This window comes from Lepus europaeus, chromosome 7 (assembly GCF_033115175.1).
Source record: "Lepus europaeus isolate LE1 chromosome 7, mLepTim1.pri, whole genome shotgun sequence".
Taxonomy (NCBI): Eukaryota; Metazoa; Chordata; class Mammalia; order Lagomorpha; family Leporidae; genus Lepus; species Lepus europaeus.
The window spans coordinates 29604194-29620435 of record NC_084833.1 but is presented as its reverse complement, the minus strand read 5'-3'; the positions used below and the strand labels follow the sequence as shown (position 1 = coordinate 29620435).

The 16242-nt window shown below is 49.1% G+C and overlaps 1 protein-coding gene across 3 annotated transcripts in view; it reads right to left on the bottom strand.

Moving 5' to 3' along the window:
- The window catches only part of PAMR1 (peptidase domain containing associated with muscle regeneration 1), a 92504-nt gene extending 76758 nt beyond the window's left edge, over positions 1–15746 (bottom strand). For 2 of the 3 annotated variants that reach the window (XM_062196304.1, XM_062196305.1), the window contains exon 1: positions 15492–15745. In XM_062196304.1, coding sequence (XP_062052288.1) covers positions 15492–15564 — 73 coding nt within the window. In that variant the 5' untranslated portion in view covers positions 15565–15745. Of the gene's footprint in view, positions 1–15491 lie in introns of all 3 variants that reach the window. The other variant, XM_062196303.1, reaches the window with a different exon arrangement.
- Positions 15747–16242: the final 496 nt, after the last annotated feature.

Here is a 16242-nt window from a genome sequence, read left to right as displayed (position 1 = left end):
TACCCACATGTTTATTTCAGTTCAATTCACAACAGATAAGATATGGAATCAACCCAGATGTCCATCAGCTGATGACTGGATAATGTGGTGTATATACACTATGGAGTACTACTCAGCCATTAAAAAGAATGAAATCCTGTCTTTTACAACAAAATGGATACAATTGGAAACCACTGTGCTAAGTGAAATAACCAGTCTCAAAAAGACAAACATATTTTCTCTGACATGTGGTAGTTAATATAGAATACAAATATATATATATATATATATATGAATGAAACAGACATCTTGTTATATGATTGTTGCTTTCAGCATTTGTTTATACTTCTGTGGAACTGTGGTCTTCCTCCATTTTACTTGTTGAATATTATGGTTGGTGGTGAACTGAGCCTGTGATTATAGAGTAGATTGAAAGTATGTCTTTGTAAAAGTTACAGAAAAAAAAGGAAGCGGGATTGAGGGAGAGAGAGGGGAAGGGAGGCAAGAATGGTTCTCATACCTATGAAATACATGAAATCTGTTCTGTTTATATTAATAAAATTTTAAAAAATAGTTAAATGTCATATTCCTGGATCCCAATCCAGACCTAGTCCTCACAATCTCTTGATGCAGAGCCTAGGTCTCTGCCCTTCAAACAAGTCTACTTCTTGAGAATCACAGGCCTATTATTCTGCTTTCACTATTTCTAGGGAAATGTGTTACAAAAAAATTCACCCTCCTCCAGTTGCTGGATCGGTTCTCACCCTGCTCTGGCCTAAAGTCAATATGATAGACCAAAGACATAAAGCCTCAGCCATTCTCACTCATTGCCCAAAAGATAGATCAACATTGGGATGTATTCCTTGTCCTGAATCTCAATTGAGTCTCATACCCTATAGCCTTCACACCCCACCCTGCATTCTTTTCCAGGTTCCCAAGTACCCCCCCCCAATTCCAGGAATTCACCTCTGCTTGCTGCCCCCTACCCCGCTCCCATCCCCAACCTTCCTAAAATATAAAAAGGCCTGGCCCCTGGGGGTCGCGGCCTTGTGCCCCGTGTTCCATCCGTGTGCACGCGGGCAGTTGGTCACCCACCTCTACAGATTTGTTTTCTCTGAATAAATTCGGTCTGGCTGTAAATTCATACACTGCCTCCTCTCTATTCTGTGCCTCTTTTCCTAACATTTTGGTGCCCCGTGTGAGGAGGCCCCAATCTATAACTCTCTTCCTAACACAGTAACCTTGACGTCTTAGTGACCTTGAATGGAACTCTGAACTCCTTGGCTACACTATGGGCCCAATACCGTGGAATCTGCCCCTCTCTTATGCTACCGAACAACCACAGAGAAGGCGCCTGCTACAGCATTTGCCCAAAGCCTCGAGAGGATGGAGGCTCAGAGACGACAGTGCCAATGTCACTGCAGTTGCAGAAGGTAATGTGAATGAAGGGCTTTGGAAAGAAAAAAAATGCATGTTTGTCAGACATTTTCATTTTTTTGCAGTGTCTTTGAAAAGCCTTTGGCTCAGACACAGATGGCAAAGGGAGCAAAGGAGGTGAGCGATGGTGTCTCCTCCCGAAGCCACACACACCCAGCCTTTGCAGGCAGGCTACTCATGCTGGTATCATGGCATTCTCGGTTCCTCCCACCTGCTTTTAGATTTCCTAGTCTCTTTTCTCTAAGGCCACCTGTCTTCATTTGCTTTCTGATGACAAAAAGTCTGATATCAGATAATATATAAAGAATAGACATTTGTTTGGCCCATGGGAGGCTGGGACATCCAGAAGCACGGAGTCAGCACCTGCTCAGCATCCCATGAGGGCCTTCTTGCTACAACGTATCATAGTACAGGGCATCACAGGACGAGGCAGGTCAAGTGTGCTCAAGAGAGCTCCCTTTTAGAACAGAGTCACTCCCTCAACAATGCATGAGTCCATCAGTGGATTAATCCAGTCTTCAGGGTGGAGTTCTCATGACCCAATCACCTCCCAAAGATCCTATCTCCAAATAGCATCAACATGAGTTTAGGGATTAAGCTTCCAACATATGAACTCTGGGGAACACATTCAGACTGTGGCACCTTCTCTTTGAACACCACTTTATAAGACATACCTCCCCTCCTGCTGCTTCTCTTTAGAGACACAAATTCCACATTAATAGCTAAAGGCAACAAAACACCAATTATAGCATCTTGGAGGAGCTCCCAGTTGCCGTTATCCTCAACAACTGTGATGCTGGGAATCCTTGAAGGACAGCTGCTTCTGAGTTATTTCAGACTTTAGAATATGAGTTGAATAGATCTTATTTTAATAGAAATAATGACTGAAAAATAACTGAATAATGCATACAAAACTACTTGGCAACAGAACTCAGTCAATATTGTATCAACCAAAGCATTAGCATGGCAACACTAAACTATTAAAGCTCAAGCTACACCCTAAAAATGCCATAGGGAGTTCCTCAAACCCAGGAATTCTACAGATTGTCCCACCTGTTCCTGCTTTTCCATATGTTAAAATCCTCTGAGTCAGAGTGCATTAGGGCCACACTGGTGATCTCCATCTACCGCAGCTGACCTCTTTGCCAAGAACTTCCAGTGTTACCGTTACTACCTTCACTTCCAAGTTCAATGATACCAGGCAAAAGCCAAATTTTCCTTCTCCTGTTGGCAGCTGGCCAGCAGCAGATGTCAAGTGCGGAGGGACATGCAGTGAGGGTGATGCATTTCTGATGGTATGTCCGATGGGTCCCTAGGCTCTGAGCTGGCAGCGACCCCAGGCAGGCTAGTCTTCATTATGGTTACCGTCCCAGCTCTGCAAGCTGTAATGAGCCCATCTTCATTAGAGCTAACTCCCCTAGGTCTGCAAGCTAGAACAAGAGGAAGGGAGCTTCTTTCCACTGAGAATTTCTGGCCAGCTTCACCCTTGAATCACAAGTGGATGGGCATGAATGACATTTCATCTTCATATCTCTAAGAGGCCTCAGTGTTTGGGGTGCAATGTTTTTTGCCCATAACCATCTACCCTGCAAGACATTGTCTCCTAATCCCTGCACGAATCTGCTACCCACAAGGCCCTTTTCTCTCTCTCTCTCTTTTTTTTTTACAGGCAGAGCTAGACAGAGAGAGAGACAGAGACAGAGAGACAGAGAGACAGAGAGAAAGGTCTTTCTTCCATTGGTTCACCCCCCCAATAGCCGCTACGGCCGGCACACTGTGCTGATCTGAAGCCAGGAGCCAGGTGCTTCCTCCTGGTCTCCCATGCAGGTGCAGGGCCCAAGCACTTGGGCCATCCTCCACTGCACTTCCGGGCCACAGCAGAGAGCTGGCCTGGAAGAGGAGCAACCAGGACAGAATCCGGCGCCCCAACCAGGACTAGAACCTGGGGTGCCAGTACCATATGCAGAGGATTAGCCTAGTGAGCCGTGGCGCCGGCACAAGGCCCTTTTCTAACAAAGATACAAAGGTGCAGCACAAAGAAAGCATTTTCTATAAGGCTGGAAGGTGGATGCACGATAAAACCAGAGGGAGTGAGCAAGTCACAATAAATCAATATATGGTGAATCCTTAGGTTTCCTCTTTTTCTCCAACAGGTAATTGGTAACGACTAGAATGAGACTGTGAACTGAGGAAGTGAGCCTCAACAGGACCATGTTGGTTCCATGCTACTATAGATGAAAACACCCCATCACTATTTCTCTATTCCTTGTGGATCTTTTTTTTTTCTTTTTTTTTTTTTTTTTTTTTTTGACAGGCAGAGTGGACAGTGAGAGAGAGACAGAGAGAAAGGTCTTCCTTTTGCCGTTGGTTCACCCTCCAATGGCCGCCGCGGCTGGCGCGCTGCGGCCGGCGCACCGCGCTGATCCGATGGCAGGAGCCAGGTGCTTCTCCTGGTCTCCCATGGGGTGCAGAGCCCAAACACTTGGGCCATCCTCCACTGCACTCCCTGGCCACAGCAGAGAGCTGGCCTGGAAGAGGGGCAACCGGGACAGGATCGGTGCCCCGACCGGGACTAGAACCCGGTGTGCCGGCGCCGCAAGGCGGAGGATTAGCCTGTTGAGCCACGGCGCCGGCCTCCTTGTGGATCTTATACTAGTGGGGAAAGGCAAGAGAAGTAGAAGAGAACTTTAACTTCCTGAGTGCTCTTTTTTGCCAGACACTATGCTAAGTATTTTAAATGGATTATCCCACTTAATACACCCAATAAACTTATTCTATAAACACAATGATAATGTATTACAGACTGAAAGGTGATAAGGACATATTAGAAAGATCAAGTAACTTACCAAAGAAAACCAGCCAGGATTCAGATCCTTGCCTGTGTAATACTCAATATTCCATGCCAATACACACTCATACACAGACACACAAATGTCTACAATCCACATCTGCACTTTTAGTCTTCCGTGTGTGTGTGTGTGTGTGCACATGTAAACTGGCATACAACCATACCAAGACAGCTAAAGATAATTCCATATATACGGTGTGCAGGGGATTAATCTTTGAGGAGATCATTGGTTCCTAAAGTCCATATAGGCAGAGCATTCTTTTTAAAATATTAATTTATTTATCTGAAAGTCAGAGTTACAGAGAGAGAGAGGGAGTGACAGAAAGAGAGAACTTCCATCCACTGGTTCACTCCCCAGATGGCTACAACGGCCAGTCCTGGGGCCAGGCTGAAGCCAAGAATATTCTTTAAAGGAACAACTGATTTTATTCCTTCCCCATTGCCACTATAGTCATCCCAAGCAAAACAAATCCAGCCAGAGAGAGAAGGCAGTGATGCTAGGGCCAGAAACCATGCTGCATGACAACAAGAACAATACTTAGCCAAGGAAGAAACAAAGTAGGGCCCAGAAACAGCAAACAAGTGATGGAGAACAACTCAAAATCATGTACAGACTCTATCGCATACAGCCCCGGTACAAACAGCCAGACCACTTACAGGTTGCACAAATCAGGTTCATGGGCAAACACAAGAGTAAGTACTGCGATACTGGAGACAAGCCTCCTTGGGGGAGGGAGAGGGTGAAAGGACAACTGGTGATGAATGGGCCTTAGATTCAATGCCCCTCGGGAATCAAAGGATGCCCAAATAGTCTCCTTATTTTAAAGGCGACTCGGTGTGGGGGACACCCAGGACACATCTCATAGGGAAGGCAAGGCACAGCTCTTACCACTCCCTAAAGCTGCCAGGTCACTGTGAATGGTCACTAATCGGACTTATGCTCAGTTTTCCCAAGGATCCCAGACAATACTCCAAGCAAGCTGAACACAGAAAATGAATTTTCTCCATGACACACAGAGGTCAGTGCTGGTGAGGACTCTATTCACAGCAATGAGGAAGTGCCACCATCTTCAACTCTCCAGGGAGTACTATATGATGAGGACATCCGTCTTCTAGCCCACATCTCAGCAAAAGCCTGACGAGGAGCCTTCTTAATCTTTCCTCTGCAATGATGAAATGGTCATCATGTCATTCATTATGGGCAAGAGATAAGAGTTCCATGAAGCACTGATTCCACTGGATGGCATAAGTTCTTATAAATAAAAGGCTCTGCGGTCAAACAACTTTGTAATATGCTAATTAAACGTTTCTTTATTGTGGGACTTTTCAGATTCTTTAATATTCTTTATGCATAGCCAGTTTCCACATCTCTTAGATTTATTTCATCATAGCATCTTCAGTTCTTTTTATTTTCATCGAGTCTCTCCCAGAACTAGTATTCCACGAAGCCTATTTTGGGAAATGGCAGACTGAACTGTGAGTTCTCTTAATAGATTACAAGTGTCTTTAGAATCATGATTTTGTCTTACTCCTCTGATAGCCTCAGCATCTAGAAATATGTCTGGCCCCCAAGAGATGCTTGATCAAGACTGCTGAATAAGTACATGGACACAAACAGATGAGGCATGTGTGATTCCCAGGGTGAAGGCTATTTGTGATGACTGGTGTTAGAATCCTTTATTGCTGTGACTTTTTGGAGTCTATTGTGCAGCATGCGGAAATCTATCGGGTCCATTACTGATGAATATTTTTGTTTATTGCAGTTTCTATCTCACCCACAAGGGCTTACCCATTTCATTCTTTTTAATTTTTTTTTTAATTTATTTGACAGGTAGAGTTATAGACAGTGAGAGAGACGGAGAGAAAGGTCTTCCTTCCATTGGTTCACCTCTCAAATGGCCAGTACAGCTGGCGCTGCGCCAATCCGAAGCCAGGAACCAGGTGCTTCCTCCTGGTCTTCAATGCGGGTGCAGGGGTCCAAGCATTTGGGCCATCCTCCACTGCCCTCCCGGACCACAGCAGAGAGCTGGACTGGAAGAGGAGCAACCGGGACTAGAACCTGGTACCCATATGGGATGCCAGCCCCGCAGGCGGAGGATTAACTAAGAGAGCCACAGCGCTGGCCCCTCCCATTTCATTCTGTAAGTGGATTGTCTTAGGGAGCCAGGTGTGCACAGATGGGAGTACTGAACACCATTTGGAAGCAAGCAGTCAACCCCCCTAAGAAGCAAAAAATCAGACCAAGAAGTTCTGCAACAAAGATTCTTCACTACTGGCCAATTCCTCCCTTCTGCTTGCAGCCAAGTGAGCCAAGGGAATGTTAGAAAATACAGGAGTAGCTATTACCAGCTATAAGCTAAGCTTAGGCAACTTGTCCTAGAACATTTCAGATGCCCCCCACCCCATCACTGTGAAGTCCTGTTGAATCCCAGGAAGCAAGAGACGAATGATTCCCTTCAGAGCAACTCTCTGAAACAGAAGAACTGAGCTTGAAAAACAATGACACTTTAGCTTCTTGGAGTCCTCAAACAATTCATTTCATTTGAAGCAAACCAGGCCAATATCCACTGTCTTCCAGTGGTTTTTCATTAAACTGGCTGAGATTTTTTTTTTTAACCAACCATAAATTTAGCTTAGCAGGACAACTGTTGCGTCTCCCCATGAGCTAAAGTTGACTGAACGCGTTCTTCAATAGGTCTGGCAGCAGCACCTCTGGTTTTCCAATCACCAAACTGACTGACCAGGCTTCAGCTAACACTGACACCTGCTGCCAAACCACTAAGTCAATCCCCGGAGCCAGCCAAGACCTCAGAGAAGGGCATGATACAAACAGCAAGGCTGCGGGAACAAAGGCCTTTATCCAAGAAGGGTGACTAAAATAGGTTTCTTCACCTGTAGCCCAGCCAAAAGGGACTCTTAACTACTCGGCATAAGATCCAGGACATTGCTGTCTGCTGGACAACAGATCTTCATTCAAGCACTGGATGAACTGGCTAAAACTCATCCTACCATTAATGGAAAGTGATGGAGCTGCCATCCCCTGTGATTTCCATCAACTATGTTATGCCAAAAAGGAAGAAAAAAGTGCTTCCTCTTACTTATTCCAGGCCTGCTCCTACCCAACTTATGGCTTAAGAGTTTAGGTATTGATGATCTTGACAGAACAAAGCCGTAAAGAAATGGAGACACATAGTGTCGGGGCTGGACTTGAAATATGCCTCACCCTCAATTCTGGTCTTCTGCATATGGACACATGATATGGATTTTAAAAAGTATGGGACAAAGAAATCCGCACATCCCACACCTTATCAGAGTAAGGGGTGTGACACTGGGGACAGCTAGCTCATAAGCTGGTTGGGTTTTTGGTCCTCTTAGCACCCCTGTTCTTCTTTAGGGATTGTCTCCTCTCAGGTTCCACGTGGCCCCACATTGATATCTTTGTTCCTTTTCTGCATCCACTCCACCCACCCTCATAAGGTAAGTACATGACCTTATTTGGGCCAGTCTGAGCTACTGAATGTTCCCTTGTCATTCAGCTAAAATACAGCCAGCTCATCTGTTCTAGTTGGACCTGCTCCTTACTGTGGCAATATTGGGTAGAGTTTTAGGGCACAACTTATGTAGGCAGACCAGCTGGTTTCAAAACATGGACATCCAGCATGTGACCTGGGCAAGAACTGAAACTCTGTGCCTAAGTTCCTTTGTGCAGGAACTGGGGATGATAACAACAGTACTGGCCTTCCAGGTCTGTTGTGAGGATTTCATAAATACACAGAAAGCCTAACAGAGAATGCCTGGCATCTTCCTCAAAGCCAATCACTTATCTGGGTGGTCAAGCTCAGCATTAGGACTCTTAGGATACGATGGAAGCCCTTTCAAAAAGGCTACCACCACTGATATTTCTATCACTAATGGTGAAACATTTGCTGAACAACTTCTATCTACTTCACTCTCAACCCTAAGAGTTGAAGTAGACTCTGAGTCTGTCTCACAAATAATTGCAACCTAGAAAGACAAAAGGAGAGTTTGGTGGGGTTAGCAGAAAATCACACTGAATCAGAAAACAGAATCTCTCCAGCCACTCTAATTCTCTGCTTTACTTACGAGGTTTTGCTTACAGGTATGAGGTCTGGTTTGTCCCATATATATCATTGTTTTCCCTAGACTGATTTACTGATTGATTTGTTTCTGTTTGAAAGAGCAACAGAGAAAGGAGGAAAGACAGAAAGAGAGGGATCTTCCATCTGCTGGTTCACTCCACACATGGCCACAACAGCCAGGGCCGGGCCAGGCTGAAGCTAGAGTCAGGAACTCCATCTGGGTCTCCCATATGGGTGCAGGGGCCCAAGTACTTAGTCCATCTTCCATTGCCCTCCTAGGCACAACTTCAGGAAGCTGCATGGGAAACAGAGTAGGCGGGACTCAAACTAGCATTCTAATATAGGATGCCAGTGTTCCAAGCCACAGCTGAACCCCGCTGCACCACCACGCTGGCTCCTCTCTGTGTTTTCTGCTTATTTCTCTCCATTATCAACCTGCAACTTTGGCCCCAATCTTGTGAAGACTGACAAACACAATGCCTTAGACACAGAGCAGGTCTGGACTCTGATAGACTCGCTGCCTCTGATCTGGTAGCTTTCCACACCCCAGCTGGCCTCTGTCGTCTGCCCTGGAGTTCAGGAACTGGAATGTATAAACATTGGATTCCCCTCCCCTTTAAAATAATCTAAGAGGGGAGGGAGGTCGGGCGCTTGTGATTTTCAAACATCTTACAGAGTGAAGGTGTGAGATCCTTCCTCGCAAGGAAGGAATGCAATATAACCTTCCCTCATTTAACCATGACATGGCACACTTCCCGATTTGAGCACACCCCACATCTACAGCTGCTCTCAGGGGAGGCAAGTAGAGACATTTTCTCTTATGGTATTGGATATCCCCAGTGGGGCAGATGGAATTAATTTTTGACTTAAGATCACCCATTAGGGGAAAGGTGTTGTGGTGTAATGGGTAAAGCTGCTGCCTGCAATACCAGCATCCCATATGGGTGCCAGTTTGAGTCTCAGCTGCTCCACTTCTGATCTAACTCTGCTGTGGCCTGGAAAAAGCAGTGGAAGATGGCCCAAGTGCTTGGGCACCTGCTACCCATGTGGGAGACTTGGAAGAAGCTCCTGGCCCAGCCTTAGCTGTTGTGGCCATCTGGGGAGTGAACCAGCAAATGGAAGATCGATCTCCCCCTGCCCCCATCTCCCTCTGTGTAATTCTGAGTTTCAAATAATAAATAAATCTTTAAAAAAATCAGTCATAAGCCCCTCCCCAGCCCCAACACCATTTGGCCATTTCTGTCTTACCAGTGTAACCCAAGGATAGATGTCCAGGCCTGCGGCATTCCAAAGCCCTCCCCAAGGTATCTGGGTATCCCTAAGGGACATGGATGCTTTAGGTTGCCTCTGGTCCTAGGTGTCCATGCCAAAAAGTTCTGTGCCCCCAGCTTATCAACTCAGACATAACACTCAGCCACATCTCATTACTTTTTTTTTTTGACAGGCAGAGTTAGATAGTGAGAGTTAGATAGTGAGAGAGCGAGACATTGGTTCACCCCCCAAATGGCTGCTATGGCTGGCACACTGTGCTGACCCGAAGCCAGGAGCCAGGTGCTTCCCCCAGGTCTCCCATGCAGGTGAGGGCCCAAGCACTTGGGCCATCCTCCACTGCCTTCCGGGCCACAACAGAAAGCTGGACTGGAAGAGGAGCAACCGGGACAGAACCGGTACCCCAACCAGGATTAGAACGCAGAGTGCTGGCGCCACAGGTGGAGGATTAGCCTAGTGAGCCACAGTGCCGGCCCATCTCATTTCCACCAAAAGCTCATGCTAAAGGGCATTCATGAGAAGAAAATATCTTACTAAAGAGTTGGAGGTCACAGAGGTGAGACTATGCACCAAGAAAAATGCGCATGACAGTATATTAGATGCTTATAAATTAGATGCTAATGCTGTGGATGCTTTTAAAAGTCCTGTTAGCCAATCAGTCCTTAGTACTTTGACCCACTGTACTTTTCCGCATTCAGCATGCACTCTCTCTCTCTCTCTTTTTCCTCTCCCTCTATCTTTTAGTCTCTGCCTAGTCCCACTCGGGAATGGAGAGCAAGTACTCAAATTCTGGCACAGCATGTGAAGCTGCAGCCTGCAGCGCCAGCATCTCATACGGGCACTGGTTCCAGTACCTGCTGCTTCACCTCCAGTCCAGCTCCCTGCTAATGCACCTGGGAAAGCAGTAGAAGATGACCCAAGTCCTAGGGTCCCTGCACCCACGTGGGAGACCTGGATGTAGCTCCTAGCTCCTGGCTCCTGGCTTTGGCCTGGCCCAGCCCTGGCCATTGCAGCTATTTGGGAAGTGAACCAACAGATAGAAGATGTGTGTGTGTGTGTGTGTCTCCCTCTTTCTCTATAACTCTTTCAAATAAAATAGATCTTCTTTTAAACAAAAAAGCTTCAAATACTTATACCAATACCATCAGCTACTCTCTCTCTCTCCTCTCTCCTCTCTCCCTCTATCTCTCCACTCAGGAATGCAGATCAAAAACTCAAATACTATAAAGAGAATTGAAAATGAATCTTGATGCAAATGGAAGGGGAGAGGGAGCGGGAGAGGGGAGGGTTGCGGGTGGGAGGGAAGCTATGGGAGGGAGAAGCCATTGTAATCCATGAGCTGTACACTGGAAATTTATATTCATTAAATAAAAGTTAAAAAAAAAAACTCAAATACTGGGACCAGCTTTGTGGTATAGCGGGGTAAGTCCCTGACTGCAAAGCTGGTATCCCATATTGGAGTGCTGGTTCCAGTTATGGCTGTACTAGTTCTGATCCAATTCCCTGCACCTGAAAAAGCAGTAGAAGATGGCCAAGTGTACCTGGGAGACCTAGATGGGAGTTCCTGGATCCTGGCTTTGGCCTGGCCCAGACTTGGCTGTTGCACCTATTTGGGAAGTGAACCAGCAGATAGAAGAACTCTCTCACACACACACAAAAACAAAAACAAAACAACAACAAAAAAAAAATACTTCAAATGCTGGTAAGTTCTCACAGATAGACCAAAAAGATGGAATGTCAGATCATAGAGAGGATCCAACCTCAAGATGTTCAAGTTCAAAATATTTCTGCACACTGCATCCTACTAAATACTCCTGTGGGACTTGTAGCCCAAAGGTTGCCCATTTTTGTCCTTAGCTCATAGTCTCCCTCTTTGGCACAGCCAACCAAGACAGAGCAACAGTGCTGCCAAAACAGGTCAGCCAGGGCTCTCTCAATCCTGCATCCTGTGTCTCCTGAAACCTTGCCAAGGTGAGATGGGCACCAGCACAATCAACCCACGTGTTGGATGTGAGCATACATCAGCCAGGTGACAGGTGAACTTGGGCTCAGAAACTACACAGTCTTGGCTCTCACAAGTCCCACGTAGCTGTGTCAATTTTTTTTTCTGTGAAAAACATGCATAGCAAATTACTCTTCCAAACATGTTTAAGTACACAGTTCTATGGCATTGAGTTACATTCTTTTTTATTATTATTATTAGTTATTTATTTTGACTTATTTGAAAGGCAGAGAGACACTGAGAAAGATCTTCCAGTTCACTTCCGAACTGCCCACAACAGCCAGGGTCAGGCCAGGCTGAAGCCAGGAGCCTGGAACTCAATCCAGGCCTCCCACATGGGTGAGCAGGACCCAAGTACTGGAGCCATCACCTCCTGCTTGCCAGAGTACACATGGACCAGAAGCTGGATTGGAAGCAGAGGCGGGACTTGAACCCAGGCACCCTGGTGTATGATGGAGTCCCACATAGAGTCTTTTTTTTTTTAAGACTTATTTATTTGAAAGGCAGAGGCAGAGAGAGAGAGGGATCCTCCATCAGTTGGTTCACTCCCCAAATGGCTTCAATGGCTGGAGCTGGGCCAATCCGAAGCCAGGAGCCAGGATCTTCTTCCAGGTCTCCCGCGCAGGTGCAGGGACCCAAGCACTTGGGCCATCTTCTAATGCTTGCCCAGGCCACAGCAGAGAGCTGGATCGGAAATGGAGCAGCCAGGACTTGAACCCCTGCCCATATGGGATGCCAGCACTGTGGGTAGGGGCTTAACCACAGCGCCAGCCCCACTACGTGAAGTCTTATCCACCATGCCAAATGCCTGCCTCTGAGCCACACTGTTTGGCAGCCATCACCATCACACATCCACACACTTTTTCCTCACCCCAAACTGCAACTCTGTACCCACTGAACAATAAATCCCCACTGCTTCCCCACCCACCCACCCTTTGCAACCACCTTTCTGTTTTCTGTCTCCACCAGTTTGACTACGCCAGGTGCCTTCCCCGGGTGGAATCCCACCACATTTGTCTTTTAGTTCCTAGTTTCTTTCACTTAGCCCACCACCTTCACATTGCACTCACGTGACAGCATGTATCAGAACTGCCTTCATTTTTAAGGCTAACGGATATTCCAGGGCATGTATAGATAGTTTGGTTTATCCATTAATGAACATTTTGGCTCTTGGGAACGATGCTGTTTTGAACACTGGTGTCCCAATATCTGTTCAAGTCCCCACTGTCAAGTCTTTTGTGTCAATAAGCGGAAGGGGAACTGCCCCATTGAAGTTTTTGAGAGACCATGCTGATGTGTGCCTGCACTGGTCCTAGACCTGCTTCCGAGCCTCGTGTGCAAAGCAGGGCCGACGACAGCGCGTAACTGAATGCCAGCAAAATGTTTACTTTCATTCTCCTCTGCAGTCAAGGACGAGTTAAAATGACCTCAATCGAAAAAAAACCTCTCAAGTCTCTCTCAGCTCCTAGAATCCATGATCCCACCATGAAATTATGCTCCTGTCGGGGAAGCCAGGAACTCCCAGAGTATATATTAGGGCAACACCCTCTTCATGAGCCCCACAAAAATCCTCCCGTGCCGCGAAGGCCCAATTTTCATAGCTCTCCGCGAGGAATTTGCTAGCCCATCCCATTATAAACTAACGTCTAATTTTTCTTGCCACTCCCTCGCCCCTGCTTGCTTTCCACACGCCCTGGCTCAGCCAGCTGCTCCTGCCCACTGAGTATCTGCGCTTCCACGGTTCTTCCCCTGCGGCGGCTGTGTCCCTGCCCCACAAGCCAATGCGGAGGCTGCATTCCCCAGAGACCCATCTCTTCCATGAGGCTCTCCTGTGAGGCAGAGTCACGCTGGCAGAGTTGGGTCCTCCCCCTGCCCACGCTGTTGATGTTAGTTTATCGCTTGGCCCACTCTCCAACTTTTGTCACATGCCCGTGAGCAACAGCCACCTCCCGGCGCATCCCAGCGGATGTTTACATGTCATCCAGTGCTCTTTTTTAGAAAACTAATTAGAGGGGTTGAGAGGCTTCCAGGCTTTCCCCGACAGGGCCAGCTTCGCAATTCCAACAGGGAGTGGACTTGTTCGCAAAGAGTTTCCTACCCTGTCCCTCTGCCTTCCCTGTCAAGGAGCCCGGGGACGCGCTACCACCACCACCTCCTTGCTGCACGCGAGAAGCGGCTCAGGGTTGACCAGCAAGTCAGACAGACAGACAGACACACAGGCACGCACGTGCGCGTGCGCACACACACACACACACACACACACACGACCAGCAAGCCACACCCACCCACCCCTCGCCAGAGCTTCTCCAGAGCTAAAGGTAAGAGAGCTCCTCAGGTCAGGGATAAATGGCTTTTTCAGATCCTGGACTAGGAAAAAAGCAGCAGTTGAGTGGTGCTTTTTCACTTGGATGGGTTTGAGCCGCCTCACCTGCCACGTTGGGAGCACGGATACATTCCTCAGGCGCTGACTCCGTGGAGCCCTGGCGCTCTAAGAACCAGGCCCCCTGGAGTTGGTCTAAGGCCACCCCGCCCCATCCTGGAGGTTTGGTTCCAAATGGCAGAGCCAGAACAACGGGAAGTCTGGGTGCAAAGTCGTCACTTAGCCCCCGGGGCCAGTGTCTAGCCAGTGAGTAGCAGCCCCTCCAGATGTCATGGAAGCAAAACTCGAATTCTTGGTAGGAGTCACTGAGGAAGGATTCAGTGGGGGCAGACGGGCTCTAGGCAGAGGGCAAGAATTAACCAGGGTGGGCCGTGGGGGTGGGGTCAGGGGTTTCCAGGTTTTCTTGGTCCTGAAGGCACGTGCCTCGGGCTGTGCCCCCCACCCCACCCTGTTGCATTCTCAGGCACGTGGCCGCCACCTGCAGCAGCCGCACACCCACCTCTCAGGAGAGCAGAGGGGACAGACAAGTGGCCAGTACAGAGGCAGGCAGAAAAAGCTAACACGGACCCTGCTCCCGTGCCAAATGCCCTGACTGCTCCCACCTGTGCATCCTAGCCCACCCACCCCCACCCCCCCATCTTGAAAGGCCTCTGCTCACCTGCTGATACCGCAACCCTAAAGCCACATAGGGATCGAGGCTCCTGAGAAGTCCCCCTGTGCTGCCTGCCAGCTGGTGACTACAATACAAGCCTGGGTGTCCCTGGCTCCTGCCCTCAGTTGTGTCAAAGGTCTCCTTGGGGTGGGGTGCTCTCTGGGTCATGCCCCAGCCTCATCTGCCCCACCCCCAACCCAGTCCATTTAACCTGGGGATTGCAGCTCAGAGAATCACCTGTTAAAGAAGCCAGACCAGATCCCAATCAATCACAGGGCATCGCCCCATCCACACACCCCACCTCCACCCCCAAGAACTTGCACTTTTAACCTCAGCCTTACAGGAAGGGGTGTGGATGTGCTGAGTGGGTCCCCAGGTTTCCCCCAGTGGGACGGGCCAGGACAGACGCCCCTGCCACCCCTGCCCTGCACCCTGCATTTGCTTTTTCATTCCCTTGCTCCTTTCTTGCTCACCTGGGGGGAGGGGGGCGTGTTTTAGGGGAAACTTTGCTTTCCCAAGTCAGAGCGGGGAACTCACAAGGACTTGATTCCCCAAGGAAATGTGGTACTTTCAAAAAAAGATAAAAGCAAAGAGCAAATAAAATTGGAGCTGGTCCCATCCCCAAGAGAGTGGAGTCCCACAGTTAGGGAGGAGAAAACCCAGCCCTATCTCGGAGCAACAGGCGTCCCAGCACCACCAGCCCAGCCCCCAAAGCTGGCACTGGAGAAAGCCACCCCCGACCCCCGGCCCCCGCCCCGCTTTGGGACCCTCGCACCCCATGGGAACCCGCCCCCTCCTGGGCCGTCCTGGACGCTGAACAGTACCTCTTGGTAAGGACGAGATGAGAAGGAGCTGCAGGAACGCGAGCCCCAGCTGCGGCCACCAGCCCAGCTCCATCCTCCCCGCGGCGGCGGTGGCGGCGGTGCCCGAGCGACTGCCAGGGAGGGACGCGAGCGGAGGGCGAGCGTGCTGCCGGCGGGCAGGCGGCTCTTACAGGGACCTCCCCGAGCCCCAGCTGAGCGGGAGCTCTGGTTTCAGCTCGCCAGGCTCTCCCATCCTCAGCGGCGGGGAGCCACCTTCAGCCAGAGCGACGACGTCAGCCAGAACCTCTGCTCGCCGCCGCTGCCTTAACCCTTGCGCGGCTCCGGAGGGGCGGCCGGACGTGCGCGGAGGCTGGGGCTGGAAGAGCAGCTGCGAGGCCTTCCCCGGGCAGGGAGGGCTCCCTCTGTCGGGGAGGGGGGTTTAGCCAGCAGCGCCCTAGGTGGGGCAGAGGAAGGCAGGGCCGTGGGGGCAGCACAGGTGAGGCTGGGAGTCCCCCATGGGAGCTGGTTGTGCCACCTCTGACTACCTGATCCAGTGTGGCCTGGGAGGAGGAGGTTTGGGGGATGGCAGGAGAAAGAGAGCCCCCTGAGCCCTGAGCCCCCACCCCAGTACTTCTCCATCCTCAAGCTCTGCTTGTCTCTTAGTTCCAAATGAACACAGGCTGGAATCGGGGTGCTTTGCAGATACAGGCTGCTGGCAAACTTCCCCCTCTTCCCATGAGGCTCAAGAAGGTGGGCCCCTGAGCACAGGATA